The sequence below is a fragment of the Chamaea fasciata genome, unplaced genomic scaffold (genome assembly GCF_029207755.1).
Source record: "Chamaea fasciata isolate MVZ Bird 193981 ecotype frontalis unplaced genomic scaffold, bChaFas1.0.hap1 SCAF_19, whole genome shotgun sequence".
Classification (NCBI taxonomy): domain Eukaryota; kingdom Metazoa; phylum Chordata; class Aves; order Passeriformes; family Sylviidae; genus Chamaea; species Chamaea fasciata.
The window spans coordinates 4963228-4980195 of NW_027094104.1; the positions used below are offsets into that span (position 1 = coordinate 4963228).

The window sequence follows — 16968 nt, forward strand, 5'->3', positions numbered from 1 at the left end:
GCACACCCGCTCCTCTGGGTCCCCAGAGGCGGCCGCGGACCCAGCTGGCCACTTGGCCCCGGACCACCATCCCTACTGCTCTGGGGCGGGGACGAGCTCTGTCACGGTCACTCGGAGCTCCCCAGGTGACCCCTTCCCTGGCCCCCGCGGGAGCCAAGGTGACGTCCCTGTGCCCAGCCCGCGACTCTGCCCGTGGCTCTGCCCACGGCGCTCTCCCTCCGCCCCGTGTCCCGCGCCCCGGGAGGCTGTGCCATGCTGCGGGTGCCGGCGGGGACAGGGACACTGGCAGGGATACGGGCACCGACGGGGACAGGGACACCAGTGGGAACACGGACCCCGGAGAGGACACGGACACCAGCGGCAGCACGGACACTGCCGGGGACACGGAGAGCGGTATGTTCTTGGGAAACACCGAGCCCAGGGAAGGTGGCAGTGTACGCCCGGCGGGTGGCACCGGGGCCACCCAGGTGAGAGTCGCCCTGGGCAGGGGGGGCAAAGGGGGGCCCGGAGCGAACCCGCCCCCCCCCCCCCAGCAACACAAAGGGGATCGAGCTGGGGAAGGGTTAAGGCACTCGCGCCGCGGCTGCAGCCGATCGATGCCCCAGTTCGGCGGGGGACGTGGATGGACGGCACCTCCTGTTGATGAACCGGAGCTAATTTGCAGTTAATTGGCACCCCTCTGCTCCCCCATCCCCCCCTTCTTTTCCCTCGGGTTGTGCTCAGGATCTTGCTCGGGGCCCGGTCGGAAGTTCCAGGGTCGGGGAGGTGGGACCCCCGGATTCCACACACACCTCGGGCACTTCTGGGGGAGCAGATCCATCACTGGGGGTCCCGGAACGGGAGAGAACCCTGAGGGTCCCTCCAACCCCGGCCCCGAAGCCATCGAATGTCTGTGGAGTCTGGGACAAGGGGAATTTGGGGTGCCCCTGGGGCCAGGGTCAGACTGGGAGGAGCCTGGTGCCCCGTACCCCCTCCCTGAGCTCAGGACCCCCCTTTTCACTCCGCACCCCCCGATCCCAGGATCCCTCGCACCCCACAACCCCCGGGTTCCGGAACCCCCAGCACCCCACAACCCCCGATCCCAGGACCGTCCATCATCCCGCAGCCTCCCCCGGCAATGGGACCAGGGCTGGCGGTCCCCCAGGGGATGCAAGTTTTGGGGGGATTCTGACCAATCAGAACGCAGCGCTCAGCTCCCACTCCCGGGGAGCCTCTCTCCGATTGGGTGGAGCCTGGCTACTCTGAGCCAATAGAAGCGCAGAGCTCGGGAGGGGGTGGAGCCGCCCTGGTTTATGAATGGGCGAGGGCAGCGCGGGCAGGATGCGGGCGTGGGGAGTGGGCAGAGGGTTCGGGAAGGGATGGGGCAGGGGTAGGGCAGAGATCAGGGCAGGGATGGGGAAGATAAGGGGCACAGATAGGGCAGGGATGGGACAGATATGGGGCAGGGATCAGGGCAGGGATGGCGGCACAGATAGGGATGCGGATACGGATGAAGATCCGGATACGGGCGGGGATGCGGGCAGCGCCGTGGGCAGGGCCCTTGCCAGGCTCCGCTGCCTCAGCCTGAGGAGCTGAAAAAGGACCCAGTTGGCAGCCTGGAGATGGCCACTCCACATTTGGCACCACTGAGACCCCCCCATCGGCACCTCTGGGTCCTCTCTGCCACCACTGGGAGCTGTCTGGTGGCACCCAGCCCGGGCTGGGGGCCAGAGTCTCCCTCTGCTGGCAGCTGCCCAAGAACATGGTGTTTTAATCCGGTTTTCTACAAAAGTGGGCCTGAGGGATAAAGAAGGAGCAGCTCTGGCAGCGGGGGCTCTGCTGGGACATGCCCAGGGTACTTGGGGTGCATTGCCTCCCATGGGTGCAGCAGCCCCAGGTGTGCCTGCAGTGGCACGTTTTGGAGCTGCCCATCATGGATGCTACAGGACAAGGGAGCTGGGATCCAGTCAAAGTGGGGACACACAAGTGACAGTCCCTGTCCCCAAGCCCACAGTGGCATGTCATGGCTGACCTCCTGCCTGGGTACCATCAGGACCCTCATCCCCCTGATGCTCCCTGTCTCTCCTCACAGCTCATCCATGGTGGAAGATGATGGTGCCAGTACCCAACAGCACGTGGGCACAGCCAGAGCCCGAGCTGGAGAGGTCACCCTGCCTGGTTGGCATCGTCCCCATCGTGTATTACAGCCTCCTGCTGGGGCTGGGGCTGCCAGGTGAGGGGGCTGAGGGGGCTGGGGGGCTGGAAAGAAAGGTCCTCAGGGTGGAGGGACCTTACCTGCTCCCCCCCAGCCTCAGACCTGACCCCAGTGCCTGGCTGTGCTGCCCGGCCCCAGGGCAGGTGCCGCTGCCACAGGGACAGATGGTATTTGCATTGCTTGTGCTGGCACACGGAAGAGATTAATCGGCCCAGCAAATCCCCACAGCACTGGGATATTTATAGCTCCCTTCAGCTGGAGCCTGGGCACCCCCAGGATCTGGGTACTGCAGGGGAGGGGGCTGTGAGCCCCCAGCTTTCACCTCCACCCATCACTCCCCTCCCTCTCTCCAGTGAACATCCTGACTGCCGTGGCCCTGTCCCGCCTGGCCACCAGGACCAAGAAGTCGTCATACTGGTACCTGCTGGCCCTGACCACCTCCGACATCCTCACCCAGGTCTTCATCATCTTCGTGGGCTTCATCCTGCAGACAGCCATCCTGGCGCGGGCAGTGCCCAGCGCCTTCATCCACACCGTCAACGTGCTGGAGTTCACGGCCAACCACGCATCCACCTGGGTCACCGTGCTGCTGACCGTGGACCGCTACGTGGCCCTGTGCCACCCGCTGCGCTACCGCACCGTGTCCTACCCGCGCCGCACCCGCAGGATCATCGCGGCCGTCTTCGCCGCGGCGCTGGCCACCGGCATCCCCTTCTACTGGTGGCTGGACATGTGGCGTGACGCCGACCCCCCCACGGCTCTGGACACGGCGCTCAAGTGGCTGCACTGCGTCACCATCTACTTCCTGCCCTGCAGCATCTTCCTGGCCACCAACTCCGTCATCATCCGCAAGCTGAAGCGGCGGAGGCGGGCGGGAGGCGGCAAGACCACGGCGCTTCTGCTGGCCGTCACCACCGTCTTCGTAGTGCTCTGGGCTCCCCGGACCGTGGTCATGATGTGCCACCTCTACGTGGCCTCAGTCAGGAGGGACTGGCGCGTGCACCTGGCCTTGGACATCGCCAACATGGTGGCCATGCTCAACACCTCCCTCAACTTCTTCCTCTACTGCTTCGTCAGCCAGACCTTCCGCCGCACGGTGGCCGAGGTGCTGCGGGGACACCTCCGGCAAGACCCCCGCCGTGGCAGTGGCCACTTCCCACCCCCAGCCCTGAAACCGCTGAAGCTGCTGGGTAACACTGAGCTCTGAGCCAGGGCAGTGCCCTGCTGGCAGTCCTGGTGCCCACCCAGCCCAGCCCCACGCACTGCACCAGGGAGACCCCACCCTCCACGGAGCCAGGGTGAATGCTGGTGGAGGTGGCAGGGGGAGGTGGCTGTGCCCAGACACTCATTTGGGGATATCATGGTGGCAGCAGCACCCCAAGATGGGCAGCTTAGCCCTGCCCATGCTCAGTCCCTTGGGCAACACTGGAACTCATCCAGGGATCTCATCCAGGGAACTCATTCAGGACATGCCCCAGCTCAGTGGCACAGGAGCTCCTGGGAAGCCCAGGGGCTGCCCATAGTGAGGGGTGGGGGGCACGAGTGAGCTGCTGCAAGCCCTGACAAGGACATGGTGCCCACTGGGTGCCACTCCATAAACTGCTGAGAGCAAAACTCTGCCTGGCTCCGGCTCCCTGTGGGCAGCTGGAACGGAGGGACCCTGCACCAGCATCTCTGGCACAGGGTCCCTCTGCCCTGCCCACTCCCGTGCCCCTGCCCTGCTCTCAAGAGGGAGCACCCACAGGGTCTGCTGTCCCCAGCAGTGGGGTCTGGACACACGGTAAGATCACAGCTCCTGGCCCCTACCTATTAATCCCGCTGGCAGCAGTCAGGCTGCAATGCCCCCCTGCATCGGGTGCATGCAGTGCTGCCCTCCCAGTTACACCAGTGCCAAACGGGTGTGACACCGGAGGAGTGGCCGTGCCTTGCCAGCCTGTCCCCAACTGCCAGCAGAGGGCAGGGATGGGACACTGCGGGGATGGTACTGCCGGGGCAGAGAGCTGGCACCCCCAGCCCCCCAAACCAGCCCTGCCGCCACCCTAATTCCCTGTAAGGTCTTTAGCGTAATCCCCCAAAACCGTCCAGCCTTTCCGCTCGGATTCCCGAGACGGGGCAGGACAGACCCAGGGGGTGCCCGGGGGGGATCAGGGCCTCAGCTGGCTCCTGGCAGGGCGCAGAGACACCCCCAAACCCCCCCAGACTCCCTGCCCATCCCCGAGCCCTGGCTGTGCCCGCACTGGGGTGGGATGGAGCGCAGCTTTTTCCCTCAGGGTGTGGGGCTGACCCACTCACGGACCCACCCTGCCCCCGCACCCGGCTCATTCTCCGCCGTGGACAGACTCCGCCGGGGATGTCGCTTCATCCCAGACCGGACTCCTGCCGGGGGACAGGGTTAAAGCCCGACCCGGTGGCGCGGGGGGTACCTGGGAGGTTCTCGCTCCATTAATTCTGGCACGTGAGGAGAGCAGAACCGGGAAGGGATTAGTTATTAACCCGACCGCGGGCAGGGGCTGAGGGGCCGCCGGGCGGGGGGCTCGGCTGCCTCGGGAACCCTCGGCGGGAGCTCCGGGATTGCCACTGCCCCCCCGCCCCCCCCCGATTGCCACCGGCCCCCCTGTGCCAACCGGTGCGTATTTACTTGGCAAAGGAGGTGGAAATGTGCTGACGGCGTCCGCCGGCGCGAGGGGCTCCGCTGGGAACGGCTCCGAGCCCCGGCCGGAGCGGCGGGAGGCTCTGGGAGGGCAACGGCGACCCCCGGCTCCAGGTACGGCTCTGTCCTTGCCGAGGGGAGCCGCCACGGAGACGGGGTTCAGCCAGCCGTGCCACCGTGCCAGCCGTGCCAGCCGCCCGTCCCTGCGGCTCCCGAGGAAAGGTAAGCCTGGAAAAAATGCGCCCGGCGTGCTGATGTTTTCGGATAGAGCTTGGCCAGGGTCCAGGTCCCGGTGCTGGGCGACATCCCAGCCCCTCAGTGTGGCCTCTGTGCTGGAAGGACCAGTTCTGCCCAGTTCCACCACTGGGATCACGGGTCCGAGCCCACCCAGAGCACCGGGAACTCCGATCGGGTTCTGCCCGTGCCGGGAGGTCAGGGCCGGGGATCCACCGCCCCGAGAGGAAACCGAGGGCAGCACATGGTGGTCATCATCCCCAGTGACCCCACAGCCTGCTGGGGTCTTTCTGTAGGACCTATAAAAACGCCGGGAGCAAGCAACGGGGGCTGGAAATGCAGGCAGGGAATTCCCCGTGGGAAGGGGGAGTGGAAAACCCCCACAGCGGGTGGAAGATGAGGGTGTCTCCGTGGGAAGGGGGCTTCAGTCACTCGCCGTGGGGGGATGGGGGGACTCCCATGGGAAGGGGATGAGGAAATCACCCGCCGAGGGGAGGGACAAGAAAGGCAAAAGGCTGTGCGGCCACGGGGCAGCCTCGGCGGGACGGACGCCTGCTGGTGGCCCCACGGGGGGTCACGGGGGTCTCGTGCTGAGTCAGCAGCCGGGAAAGCCTCCGGCGGAAGGAAGCAGCCGGTGGAGAGGCCGGGCTGCGGTGTGGGGGCGGCAGGACAAGCGGCCTCCTCTCCCGGCACCACTTATCCGAGGCTGAGCCTTTCCCGGAGAGCGAGGGCTGTCCAATCCTGGAGCCTGCGCTCCAAACCCAGGGGAAACTGAGGCACTAGGGCCGCTGCAGAGCCCCTCGCCTGCACTGCCCTGCCCTGTGCCAGGGCAAGGATGATCCAATCCCAAACACCATCCCGAAGCCAAATGATCCTTAGGAAGAGGGCGGGAGGGTGGCGGTGGCGCAGCTCTGAGCCGGGACACACCGTCCTGTCCCCGGGGGCTCCGGCAGGCGCCGGTCCTTGTGCCACGGGTGCCGCCGGTTCCGGTGGGAGCCGGTCCTCCCACTGAAAGCTCTGCTGCCCTTTCTCCCCGGATTGTTTTCACCCCGGCCTGGACTGGGGCAGGCCTCGCCGGAGGCACATTGAACTTTCCTCTGCATCCTTCACCCTCTTGCTTCACCCTCCCGAAATAGCAGCGCCTGCCTGGAAACCTCTCCCAGGGCTGGCAGGGCCCCCGGGGTGCCCCAAATCTCCCAGGGCTTTTCTCCATCCCCAGGGATGAATGTGGGGTACCCATCCCAACTCCAGGGCCGCGGTCACCCCCGCCAGGACAGGGACCACCAAACCCTGCCAGTGCCCTGGGCTGGGGCTGCCCTGGTCCCCAGCCCTCTGCAGAAAGGGCTTTTGTGGGGTTTTCTGGGGTTTTCTGGGTCCTGCTGCCCTGCCAAGGGCTCCGGCTTTATCCATCAGCTGACATTCCTCCGGGAGGCCCCTCCAGGCCGGTGTATCCTTACACCGGGGCCGCCTGTGCAGCGCCACTCCCGGCTCTCACCCGAGCCCACCGGAGGTGGAAGATCCCGTGTGGGTGACACAGACCCCGCTGCTCCCTCCCTTGTCCCCTGAGGGTCTTTCCTGATGTGCAGCGCTCAGCAGGGCCAGGCTGAGACCCCCAGACTCATCACACCGATGGCCAGGTGGGCTCCCCCCTGCTTCACCCCCAACCCGGGCTCTGCCCCCCTCAGCCCCATCCGTGCCCTGGAGCAGGCCCCCGGCTCTGTCCCATGTCCCCTGAGAGTCTTTCCCGGGGAGGCAGAGCCAGGCTGAGCCCCCCCAGACTCATTACTGATGGCTGAGGCCCCACTGACTCATCACATCGATGACCAGGTGGGCTCCCCCCTTTTCGCGCCCCCCGTGGGGGTTCTTTCCCCCCACCAGCCCCCTCCGCGCCCCGGTACGACACCCCCGCCGGTGCGGGACCCCAATGCCCCCGCCCGGTGCGGCGGGGCAGGTCCCGGCCGGCCCCGACCGCGCTCCCGGGGCTGAGCCGCACCTCGGGGAGGGGCCGGGCCAGGCAGGCGCACGGTGCGGCGGCACCGGGGCTGGCTCGGCTCGGCACGGAGGGAGCGGAGCGCCGGGCACCGGGGGCTGCGGCCGGTGAGCGGGGCGGGGGACGGGGGAGCCAGCCCTGAGGGACTGGGGGGCACCGGCAACGCCGACGGGAAGAGACCGAGACCGGGACCGAGAGCCGTCCGCCCCCACAGCTCCTCCGGCCGGAGGGTTGGGGGCCGCTCCGGAGGAGTTTCGGGGCCAGGACCTGGCGGGAGCGCCGGGAAGCACCGGGACGCTGCGGGATGGGGCTGCGGGAGGACCGGGCGGGGGAAACCGGCGGGAGGGGCAGGGGGAGCGAGACGGGAGTGCGGCGGGACCGGGCCGGGGAAGCGGGGAAAGCCAAGGGGCGATGCGAGGGACCGGGCGGGGTCGCAGGAGGAGCAGTACTGGGGACTCGGCTGCAGCCGCCGGGGGCGCGGGGGAAACCGGGAGGAAGGTGCGGCCGGTACCGGGTTGGAGATGGGGGTGAAGCCCGGCTGGGGGACGCGGTGAGAACCGAAGGTGGCAGAACTCCTGGAACCCGCGGGCACAGGGACTCCGTCCCAGCGTGGTGCTGGGGGTTCCTGTCCCCAACCCGGGCCCGGGGGGTGCCCCTCGGGGGACCGGGGGTCCCGGCCCCAGCATGTCCTTGCTGGGGATCCCTCCCGGTTTCCTCCCCCAGCAGTGAGGCTGCAGATTTCTCACTGCCTCCTCTTCCCCGTGCCCACCATGGGGTGGCAGGGATGGGGTGGCAACGGTGGGGACAGGGACTGGGAGTCCGTGCCGTGCCGTGCTGTGCCAGGCTGCGGCTGCCTACGTGCCAGCACCCTGGACATGCGACCTGCACTGGGCAGGTGCCCAAAGCCAGAGGGAAATGGGATGGGAGAAATGGAAAGAGGAATGTGGTGGCATGCAGGGACAAAGGAAGGGGACAATCCTGTCCCCCAGTATCACCTCTGCCATCTGGTCCGGGCCCACATTTGGTGTTCCTGGGAAGCCATCAGGCACGGTGCTGCTCTTGACAGCGGAGGAGGGGACCAGGACACCCCCAGAGAATCCCCATGTTGGGAGGGATCACATGGGGCACAGAGGGGCTGAGCCCCTCCTCAGCTGCCACCAACCTCCAGGCAAGAAGCCAATGGGGGACGGGTGGCAGCCTGGTCCCATCTGGAGCTCCCTGGCCACGTTGGGTGAGCTCAGCTGTGCCAGCAGGACAGAGCTCCCCAGGACCCCGCTGCACACCACGGGATGCTCAGTGGGGACCACGGGCAGGGATGCTCCGAGCCGGGAGCTGATCCCCATCCTCAGTCCCTGTGCCCTGACCCCACTGTGTCCTGCAGGGTCCCTGGATGCCACGGTGCAGGATGGGCACCACGGCCGTGCTGCTGGCCCTGCTTCCCACAGCCACCGCGCAGCCCATGCCGCCCCCGGGCTGCAGCCATGACCTCTCCTCCCTCTACTACAACCTCTGTGACCTCTCGGCAGGCTGGGGCATCGGGGTGGAAGCAGTGGCCAGCCTCGGCGTGGTGACCACCTTCGTGCTCACCATCGTCCTGGTGGCCAGCCTGCCCTTTGTGCAGGACCACCAGAAGAAGAGCCTGGTGGCCACGCAGGTCTTCTTCCTCCTGGGCACCTTCGGGCTCTTCTGCCTGACCTTTGACTTCATCGTGGGGCCGGATTTCTCCACTTGCACCTCCCGCCGCTTCCTCTTCGGCGTCCTCTTCGGGATCTGCTTCTCCTGCCTGCTGGCCCACGCCGTGGCCCTCAACTTCCTGGCACGGCGCAACCGGGCCCCGCGGGGCTGGGTGACGCTGGCAGTGGCCCTGTCCCTCGCCTCTGTCGAGGTCATCATCAACACCGAGTGGCTGATCATCACGGTGGGGCAGCGCGAGGGCGGCCCCGCGGACCCCTGCCAGCTGGCGGACGCTGACTTCGTCATGGCCCTCATCTACGTCATGGCCCTGCTGGTGGCCGCCTTCGGCACGGCTTGGCCGACCCTCTGCGGCCGCTACGGCCGCTGGCGCAAGCACGGCGCCTTCATCCTGGCCACCACCGGCCTCTCGGTGGCCATCTGGCTGGCGTGGACCATCATGTACCTGTACGGGAACCAGCGTGCCGGCCACAAGCCCGGCTGGGATGACCCCACGCTGGCCATCGCGCTGGTCTGTAACGCCGCCGCCTTCCTGCTGCTCTACGTCATCCCCGAGGTGACACACGTGACGCGGCGCAGCCCCGAGCAGGCCTTCGAGGACGACGGCTACCCCACGCGTGGAGTGGGCTACGAGACCATCCTCAAGGAGCAGAAGTCGCAGAGCATGTTCGTAGAGAACAAGGCGTTCTCCATGGATGAGCCATCCTTTGGTAGGCGCCAGGGCTCGCCAGGGACCCTCTCACCCCATGGCAGGGCTGCCAGCGGGCACCATCCTCTTGGGGACCCTGGGGGATGTCCCCAGCGCAGATGGCAGTGGTGGCTGGGTGATGAGATGTCTGGCAGTGACCTGCCCGGCACTGGCGCCTGCTGCTGTTGTGGCTCCCGAGAACTGGCCGGGCTGGGTGTACCAGTTTGGGCTGAGCCCAGCAGCCACAGGGAGCTCCCTCCTCCAGCATGGGGTGCCCGCGGCTCCTGCCCCTCCGCCCCAGGCCCACAAGACCCTGCAATAACACGGGGTGGTGACAATGGCTAGCATGGGTGGGGACACCAGGTGTCTGCGCCCCATGGGGGAGGGAGGGTCCCCCTGAGCAGCACCTGCACCCGAGAGACCCTACAATAACAAGCCGTGGCCAGGCAGCACCGATGCCATCCCTGGGGCAGGAGTGTCCCAAGGGAAAGGCACGCAGCTGCTGAGTCAGCTCGTTAAACCTGCTAACGAGGTACAAGGAGCCCCAGCAGGGTGGCAGTGGCTCTGTGGTGACTGTCCCCGTGTCTCAGCAGCCAAGAAGCCGGTGTCCCCATACAGTGGCTACAACGGGCAGTTGCTGACCAGCGTCTACCAGCCCACTGAGATGGCTCTGATGCACAAGGGGACGGTGAGTGTGACGCCAGGGGTGGCCACATCCTGCCAGGAGCGACGGCCATGCGGGACAGGGTGTGGGTGGGGGCTTCCTGTGTGTCCCAATGGCTGCTGTAACGGGGTGGGGACCTTCCAAGCCTTCCCTGGGACCCCGTGGGGCTGGGGCATTCCCGGTGCTGTGACCTCCCACCCCCGTGTCTGTCTCTCAGACTGAAGGTCCCTACGACGTGATCCTGCCCCGCGCCTCCACCAGCCCCATGCCCGGCAGCGCCAGCTCCACGCTCCGAGCCGAGGACGCCTTTGCGGCGCAGGCCCGGCACTCCAGCATCCCGAGGGACACCCGCAGCTGCCAGGTGGGTGAACGGTGGCTGCAGCGGGGGCAAAGTCCAACCCTGCCACGGTGACGGCCCTGCCCGGCAACCAGAGCTCCCCCCGGTGGGTCAGGGTACACGTCCGTGGTCCTGGTGCCACCGCAGTGCCACCCCGCTGTGCCCACAGGTGCAGTCCCCGTACAGCAGGAACCGGTGGTGAAGCCCCCGTGACGCAGCTCCCGCAGCGCCGGCACAACCGCGGCCACTCCGTCCCGCTGCCCGCGGCCCGCCCGGCCCCATCCCGCCCTGACGTGTGAATCCCACCCCGGCTGGCAGCCAGAGCTGGCTCCTGCCCGTGGGATGCTTGGACACGGCCCCAGAGCCAGCGCTCCCCCCTGGCCGTGGACCCCCAAATCCCTGCCTCAAGGACTGACTCCCGTGGGGACACCCCCAGCTGACGCCTCACTGCCTTTGTGACGCACAGACACACCCCACCTTCCCCACACCATGGACCCTCCAAAGCTGGGGACCCCCGCCTAGGACACCCTCAGCACCGAGCCCCTGGACCCACACTGACCCCCACCAGCCCTGGGGACCCCGAGCTGAGCTGGCCCCATCCCACCGCAGGGCACAAGGGGACACAAAGCTGTCCCCAGCTCTGCCTCCTTCTGTGCCTCTGCTTCCACATTTCTGGGGTCCAGGGGATCAGTGCCTTGCTGGGGCTGGGGACCAGCCCCCCACAGCTCTGGCCACCTTCTTGGTGCCTTCCCCCCTCGGGGCTCGGGGACCCCTGCAGGGAGTGGGGAGGGAGCTGGGCCCCTCGCCCTCCTTGTGGCTTTCTCTGTCAAGTTTCCTTTCCCTTTTTTTCAGGTCGCCCCAATAAAGGTGGTTTTTCCTATGACGCTGTCACAGGTGACCTGTGATGGGAGTCCCAGGTGTTCCAAATCCCACCGGGGTGTCCCACGGGCTCAGCCCCATGCCCCCATTTAGGGGAGTGACAGGGAGCATGAGGGGGGCTCCGGGCAGGGTCTTCAGCACCCCCATCCACCCAGCTGGGGCCGCTGGGCCGGGATCCCGTGGGCAGATGGGCTGCCGGGCAGGAGGTGGCACAGCAGGGAGGACGTGCCAAGGTCGTGGTGGTTTTCCTGCTCGGATTGCCTTCCCCTCCACAGCCATTCCTCCTCCTCCGGGCAGGAAGCCTGCGGCCAGCAGTGCCATGAATTATTCAGGGCTGGAATGGCTCGGTGGGGGCAGCGGGTGACCCGGTCTCCTTGAGCCGGAGCCGGGATGGCGGCGCTGGGGCTGCCGGTGGGCACGTGTGCCCTGCACGGTGTCCACACAAGGGACACACAGCGGGAGTGTAGCACTGCCCATGTCCCGGCCATACCTTTAGCTGGCACAAACCCACACTCTCGGCTCCGAGGACACGGCCGCGGGAGCCGGGTGTTTGCAGTAGGATGTGGCCGTGCCCCCTGGGCTGTGCTGCGTCACCCGTGTTTACCTGTCACCTGTGTTTACCTGGTGCCGAGTGGAAGCGGGGACATTGCCCAGCAGCACCAGGCACTCGGTGTCACCAGGGCCACTGTCACCACAGCACACCCGCCTACCGGCCGCGGGCACCACATGGCACAGCGGGTGACCCACAAAGGCACCTCCACCTTCGCGGGGACACAGCGGTGACACCCTGGGGATGGCAAAGCCGCCCGAAAAAACAAGGTGCAAAGACTGCCGTACTGAGGCGTGGCAGGGGACAGCGGAGCGGCTCAGCGGCCGTGCCCAGCCCCTCCGGAAGCGCGGGATCCCACCGGCCCCGCCAGCGCCGGCCGCAGCGCGGGGCGGCCGCGCTCCAACAGGGAACGCTTTGTGCCGGCGGGGCCGCGGAACAGCGGCGCCTTTGTCCGGCCAGGTGAGGCAGACACGGCTGTGCCTCGCCGGGAGCAGCCCCGGAGCCTCCCCGGAGCCAGGGGCTGCCCGGGGGGGTGGCAGGGCGGTGGCAGGTGGCACCGAGAGGGGCGCGGGCGCAGCGGCGGGGACGTGGCAGCACACCTGGCCCCGGGGTCACCGTGACCAGGGCCAGGGAGGGACACGGGCAGTGATGCCAAGGGCAGGGCTGTGTGTGGCTGCAGCCCCAGGGCTCAAGCAGGGTCACCAATAGTGACAATAAAGGCAAGTGACACCGTGCAAGTGAGTCCTGTGGCACGCTTCATCCCCAGCACTGCCCCACTGTCCTCCCACCGGGCTGAGCTGGCCAGGCACTACTGGGGTCTCGTCATGGCTGAGGAACAAGGCTCCTGCCCTCACCAGAACCCTGCCAGGGCCAGCCTGTGCCAACAGTGACATGCCTGGGACTGCCACCTGCCAGCACAGCAGTGTCCCTAAGGAATCCCTAAGGAATTGGGAGCACAGACACGCTCACACCACCAGCTCCCACTGGCACTTTTTACTCCAAGCAGAGTCTGTGGCACCACAGGGACCCCACTCCAGCGCTGAGCTGTGGAGTGTGGAGCTGTGGGAAGCCCCAGGGCTCAGCAGTGACACAAGAGCATGTCACAATGTCCCTCTCGAGTCCCAAAGTCCTCAGCCTGGACCACCCCGGGCCCGGTCCCGCTCCAGCTGTTTGCGCCTCTGGATGTCCCTGTAGGCCTGGATGACACGCGCTCGCTCCTCCTCCAGGATGCGCCGGCGAGCCATCGACACCACTGGGGACACAGGGGACACGGGGGACGCCTGGCTCTGGCCCAGGCGAGGCGTCAGGAGGAGCTGCTTCCGTCCAGCCTGCGGGCAGAGATGGGACAGCTCAGGGATGAAGGGTGAGACTGCACCCCAAGGAGCTGTCACTGGCTCACTGAGGCCACCGCTGCCCTCCCAGGTACCCAAGGGGTGGTGGCATCGTCCCCAGAGCTCACCTGCTCGGCAGGACCCCGTCCCCTGGGCCGGGAGGTGATGGTGGGTGGCTGTGTCACCACTTCTCCGAACGGCACCGTGTCTGCAAGTGAAGCCAGGGTCAGTGGGAGACCCTTGGGATGCCCAGCCCAGCTCCCCCCACCCCTCCATGTGCTGCCCCCAGGGCTGGGGATCACCTCAGCTCCCCCCACTCCATTCGTACCTTGGAACAGGCTCTTCTCCAGCATGTCCTCCTTCTTCTCCTCCCTTTTCTTCCGAGCTTTTTCCAGCTTCCTTTTCTGAAACCTGAAGAGCCACATTACAGGAGTGGACAGGGAGCAAGGAATGAGTCCCTACCCCACGGGAGCTCCCCAGATCCCACAGCTTTCCCCCCAGGAGGGTGAGGCAGGCTTGTGGCTGTTCCCAGAGATCCATCCCCATGGAAAGGGGGCCCACTGCCCCATATCTGCACCCCCAGATGTGCCCGGCAGAACTGGGCAAGGGGGCAGGCCACAGGCATGGGCGGGCCCCATCTGCCCCCATGCCTTTGCTCTCACTCTTTTTTCCTTTTGGACTTCTCTGGAGCTGTCTCCTCCTTCTCAGGCTCCCGCTGGAGCTGGTTCTCCGTGAGGAAGAGCATGTGCTGCACCTCCTGCTCCATGCGGCAGATGTAGGAACGCTCTGACTCCCCCTTGCCCCTCCGGAACTTGGGCACAGGGATGGCCCCCGGGGCCTTGGGGCCCTTGGACTTCTGCTGCTGCTTCTCCTCTAGGAGAAATGGGTGACATTTCTGCAGCGGTGACACCACGGGGGTCCTCCCGGCTGGCAGAGCACGGGTGGGACATCACCCGAGGGAGGAGGATGTCCCATGGCAGGATCCAGCCATGCCACGGGCTCCTGGGCCAGGCCCTTGGCCACCTGCTGGGGCCACCTGCGTGTCCCACCTGCCACCCGCCTCTTCCCGGGGTCTGGGCGCTTCAGGGCCTCGCGGCTCCGCATCAGCTCCCGCAGGCGGAACGGGATCTCCTGCTCGTCGGGGTGCTTGGGCTTCATGTTGTCCTTCTTCTCCTTCCTGGGGAAAGGAAGCACAGTGAGAGGACTCCAGGGAAGCACCAGCACCTGGAGGCTGGGACAGCGGGACCCAGGCACTGGGACACCGGGACTCAGACGCAACGGGACACTGGGATCCAGGTATGGAAGGATGCTGGGATTTGAGCACGGTGGGAAACTGAGACTCAGGCCTGGCTGGACACCGGGACCATGGGCAGACATCAGGGTCGGCACGGGCAGACATCGGGACCCGGGCACGGGCAGAGATCAGGACGCAGACGCCGAGAACGCGCCCCGCCAGGGCCCACCCGCGCCCCGAGACCCCGCGCGGGTGCAGGTCCCAACCCGGGAGCGACCCCGATTGAATCCCGCGGGCACTGACCTTTCGCGCCGCGGGACGCCCGGTCCATGTTCCGATCTCGGTCCCGCTTTCTGTCCCGCTCCGGCTTTCCGTCCCGCTCCTGCTTTCTGTCCCTGTCCTGGTCCCGGTCCCCGGCCCTGTTTCGGTCCCTGTCCTGGTCTCTGTCCCTGTTTCGGTCCCAATCCCAGTTTTTGTCGCGGTCCCCGGGCCGGTTTCTGTCCCTGTCCCCGTCCCAGGGCCATGGCCCCGCCACTCCTCATGTGGCCGTTCCACCGCCGCTTCCGACTTTCTGGCCCCGCCCCTGCTGCTTATTGGTCCTCCCATCCCCCCAGCGCCCGCCTGGCAGAGCGCGCCGCGCTGCCATTGGCTGGGAGGGCTGTCACTCGGGCGGGGGCGGGGACAGAGCGCTGCGGCCGGATGCTGCTGCGGGGGGCGCGGGGGCTGGCGGGGGCGCGCCGGGGGGTGAGCGGGGACCGGGGGGGGACACGGGGGACAACGGGGGGACAACGGGGTGCCGGGGACGGGGACGACACGGGGGAGTCCTCGGGAGGGGCAAAGAGGTGCTGGGCGTGAGATGTGAGCGAGGACAGAGGGGACACGGGGGTGCTGGGGGGGCATGGGGGGTGCTGGGGATGGCGGGGGAAAAGGGGGGCTTGGGGGATTTGGGAGGCATGCGGGGACAAGGAGGGAATGGGGACTGAGGGGAGTGGGGATATGTTGGGGATGGGGCTGAGGGGGGCACAAGGGGGTGCAGAGAATGGGGTGGGGGGCAGGAATTGGGGGTGTAGGAAGGGACATTTGGCGGTGCTGGGGGTGACAGCGGTGTGCGGGGGGGTACACTGGGAGCGGGGTTCCCTGCGGCTGCGTTGGGGGTGCAGCAGCCCCGCCGTGGCCCCCCAGACTGGTCTCTGTTCCCTGCAGCCCCCAAACAGCCTCAGAGGGACCCCGCGCCCCCACCCCGCCAACACCTGCAGCCCCCGGCGGCGTTTGGACACCACAGCGAAGGCCGGCGGCACCTCGGACACCGCGGGCTCCTCTGACAGCCCGAGCACCTCGGACACGCCGGGAGGGGACAGCGGCACAGCCACCCCCGATGGCGACAGGGGGGACCCTCCTGCAGCCCCCCCGCTGCCCCCCCCGCCCACCCACTGCTGCGGCACCGGCTGCCCCAACTGTGTCTGGGTGGGATACGTGGAGGAGCTGCTGGAGCGGCACCGGGACGGCGGAGCCCAGGCCTTGGCGGCCGTGGAGCAGCACGTGGAGGACGAGAACATCAAAATGATCCTCAGGATGGAGATCAGGCTGCGTGCCAGGAAGGACTGAGCCTCCCCCGGGCTCCCCAGACTGGTGGGGGACACCCCTGGGGGGGGACAGGATCCGGCCTTGGGTTATTTATAGCGTTTATTGTGTGCTGAGCACGGGATCCCGGGGGTGTCACACGGGGTCGGGTCACCTCCTGTGTCAGAGGGAGCTGCCCTTGGGGACAGGTGGGAGCTCAGGTGTGTCCTGAGCCCCGGATTTCCCAGGAGCTGGATGCTGTGCTCTCCTCAGCATGGCAAATCCCTGCCAAGGGCAGGCTGGAGTGGCCCCCAGCCCTCTCCTCCTCCTTCTCCTGTGCTCCCAGCTGGAATTTAAGCACCTTGGGGGGATTTTCAGCACCTTGACCGTGCCCTGGTGATGGGGAGGGCAGGGGAGCTGTGCCACACCCCTCCCCCTGGCACCACAAAGCCTCTTAGGGGCGTGGGGAGGGCTCAGGGGGGCAGCGTGTGGCACCAGGCACGTGGGAAGCAGCAGCCTCTTGTCAAGGACACTGGCCCTGTCCCTGGTGTCACATCCTGCCAGGCTGCTCTCCAAGGTGCCTTTTGTGCCTCCATCTTCAATCCCCGTAAAATTGTCCCGAAACGCCCCCTTCCATCCAGGGGGACTTGCAGCCATTGAGACCCACACAGACCCCCCCACACCATCCCAGGACAAGGTCCCCAAGAAGCCACCAAGCCCTCGAATGTCACTCATTAATGAACCCAAATTAACAGCCAGGCTCTGCTCTCTGCCAGGGAAGTAGGTGATTCTCCATGGGAAACACTCCTGGATCCCTTTAATCCTATTTGTTGGAGCCCAACTAATTGCAATTAGTGGCAGGGGCTGAAGTTCAATTAAAGTGTGCCGAGATTATTCTGTTTTTAATTGCTTTAGTGCTGGATTAGGGAAGCTTTAGAGCAGCAGCAGCTGTGGGCAGGGGCTGC

General features: G+C 66.9%; 4 protein-coding genes across 6 annotated transcripts; 3 read left to right on the plus strand and 1 right to left on the minus strand.

Annotated features, from left to right (window-relative positions):
- Positions 1 to 2088: 2088 nt before the first annotated feature.
- GPR142 (G protein-coupled receptor 142) lies at positions 2089 to 3401 on the plus strand. The gene is made up of 2 exons (XM_066200742.1): positions 2089 to 2212; positions 2548 to 3401. The coding sequence occupies exons 1-2, from the start codon at positions 2089 to 2091 to the stop codon at positions 3399 to 3401; spliced, it is 978 nt and encodes a 325-aa protein (XP_066056839.1).
- A 1512-nt stretch (positions 3402 to 4913) lies between these two features.
- On the plus strand, positions 4914 to 11332 carry GPRC5C (G protein-coupled receptor class C group 5 member C). 3 transcript variants are annotated; one of them, XM_066200741.1, is made up of 5 exons: positions 4914 to 5066; positions 8450 to 9470; positions 10039 to 10136; positions 10330 to 10473; positions 10619 to 11332. In XM_066200741.1, exons 2-5 carry the CDS (start codon positions 8459 to 8461, stop codon positions 10649 to 10651), a joined length of 1287 nt encoding a protein of 428 aa, XP_066056838.1. In that variant the 5' UTR covers positions 4914 to 5066; positions 8450 to 8458; the 3' UTR covers positions 10652 to 11332. The 3 variants fall into 3 exon arrangements, with proteins under 3 accessions (XP_066056838.1, XP_066056836.1, XP_066056835.1); XM_066200739.1 differs by having other exon boundaries at positions 4999 to 5066; positions 10042 to 10136; XM_066200738.1 differs by lacking the exon at positions 4914 to 5066 and adding an exon at positions 7140 to 7175.
- A 1524-nt stretch (positions 11333 to 12856) lies between these two features.
- CCDC137 (coiled-coil domain containing 137) lies at positions 12857 to 15003 on the minus strand. The gene is made up of 6 exons (XM_066200301.1): positions 14747 to 15003; positions 14259 to 14386; positions 13872 to 14082; positions 13538 to 13620; positions 13338 to 13417; positions 12857 to 13206 (listed from the first exon to the last, which is right to left on the minus strand). The coding sequence occupies exons 1-6, from the start codon at positions 14983 to 14985 to the stop codon at positions 13009 to 13011; spliced, it is 939 nt and encodes a 312-aa protein (XP_066056398.1). The 5' UTR covers positions 14986 to 15003; the 3' UTR covers positions 12857 to 13008.
- Positions 15004 to 15124: 121 nt separating this feature from the next.
- OXLD1 (oxidoreductase like domain containing 1) lies at positions 15125 to 16897 on the plus strand. Its single transcript, XM_066200390.1, has 2 exons — positions 15125 to 15187; positions 15647 to 16897. Exons 1-2 carry the CDS (start codon positions 15143 to 15145, stop codon positions 16046 to 16048), a joined length of 447 nt encoding a protein of 148 aa, XP_066056487.1. The 5' UTR covers positions 15125 to 15142; the 3' UTR covers positions 16049 to 16897.
- The last annotated feature ends 71 nt before the right edge of the window (positions 16898 to 16968 follow it).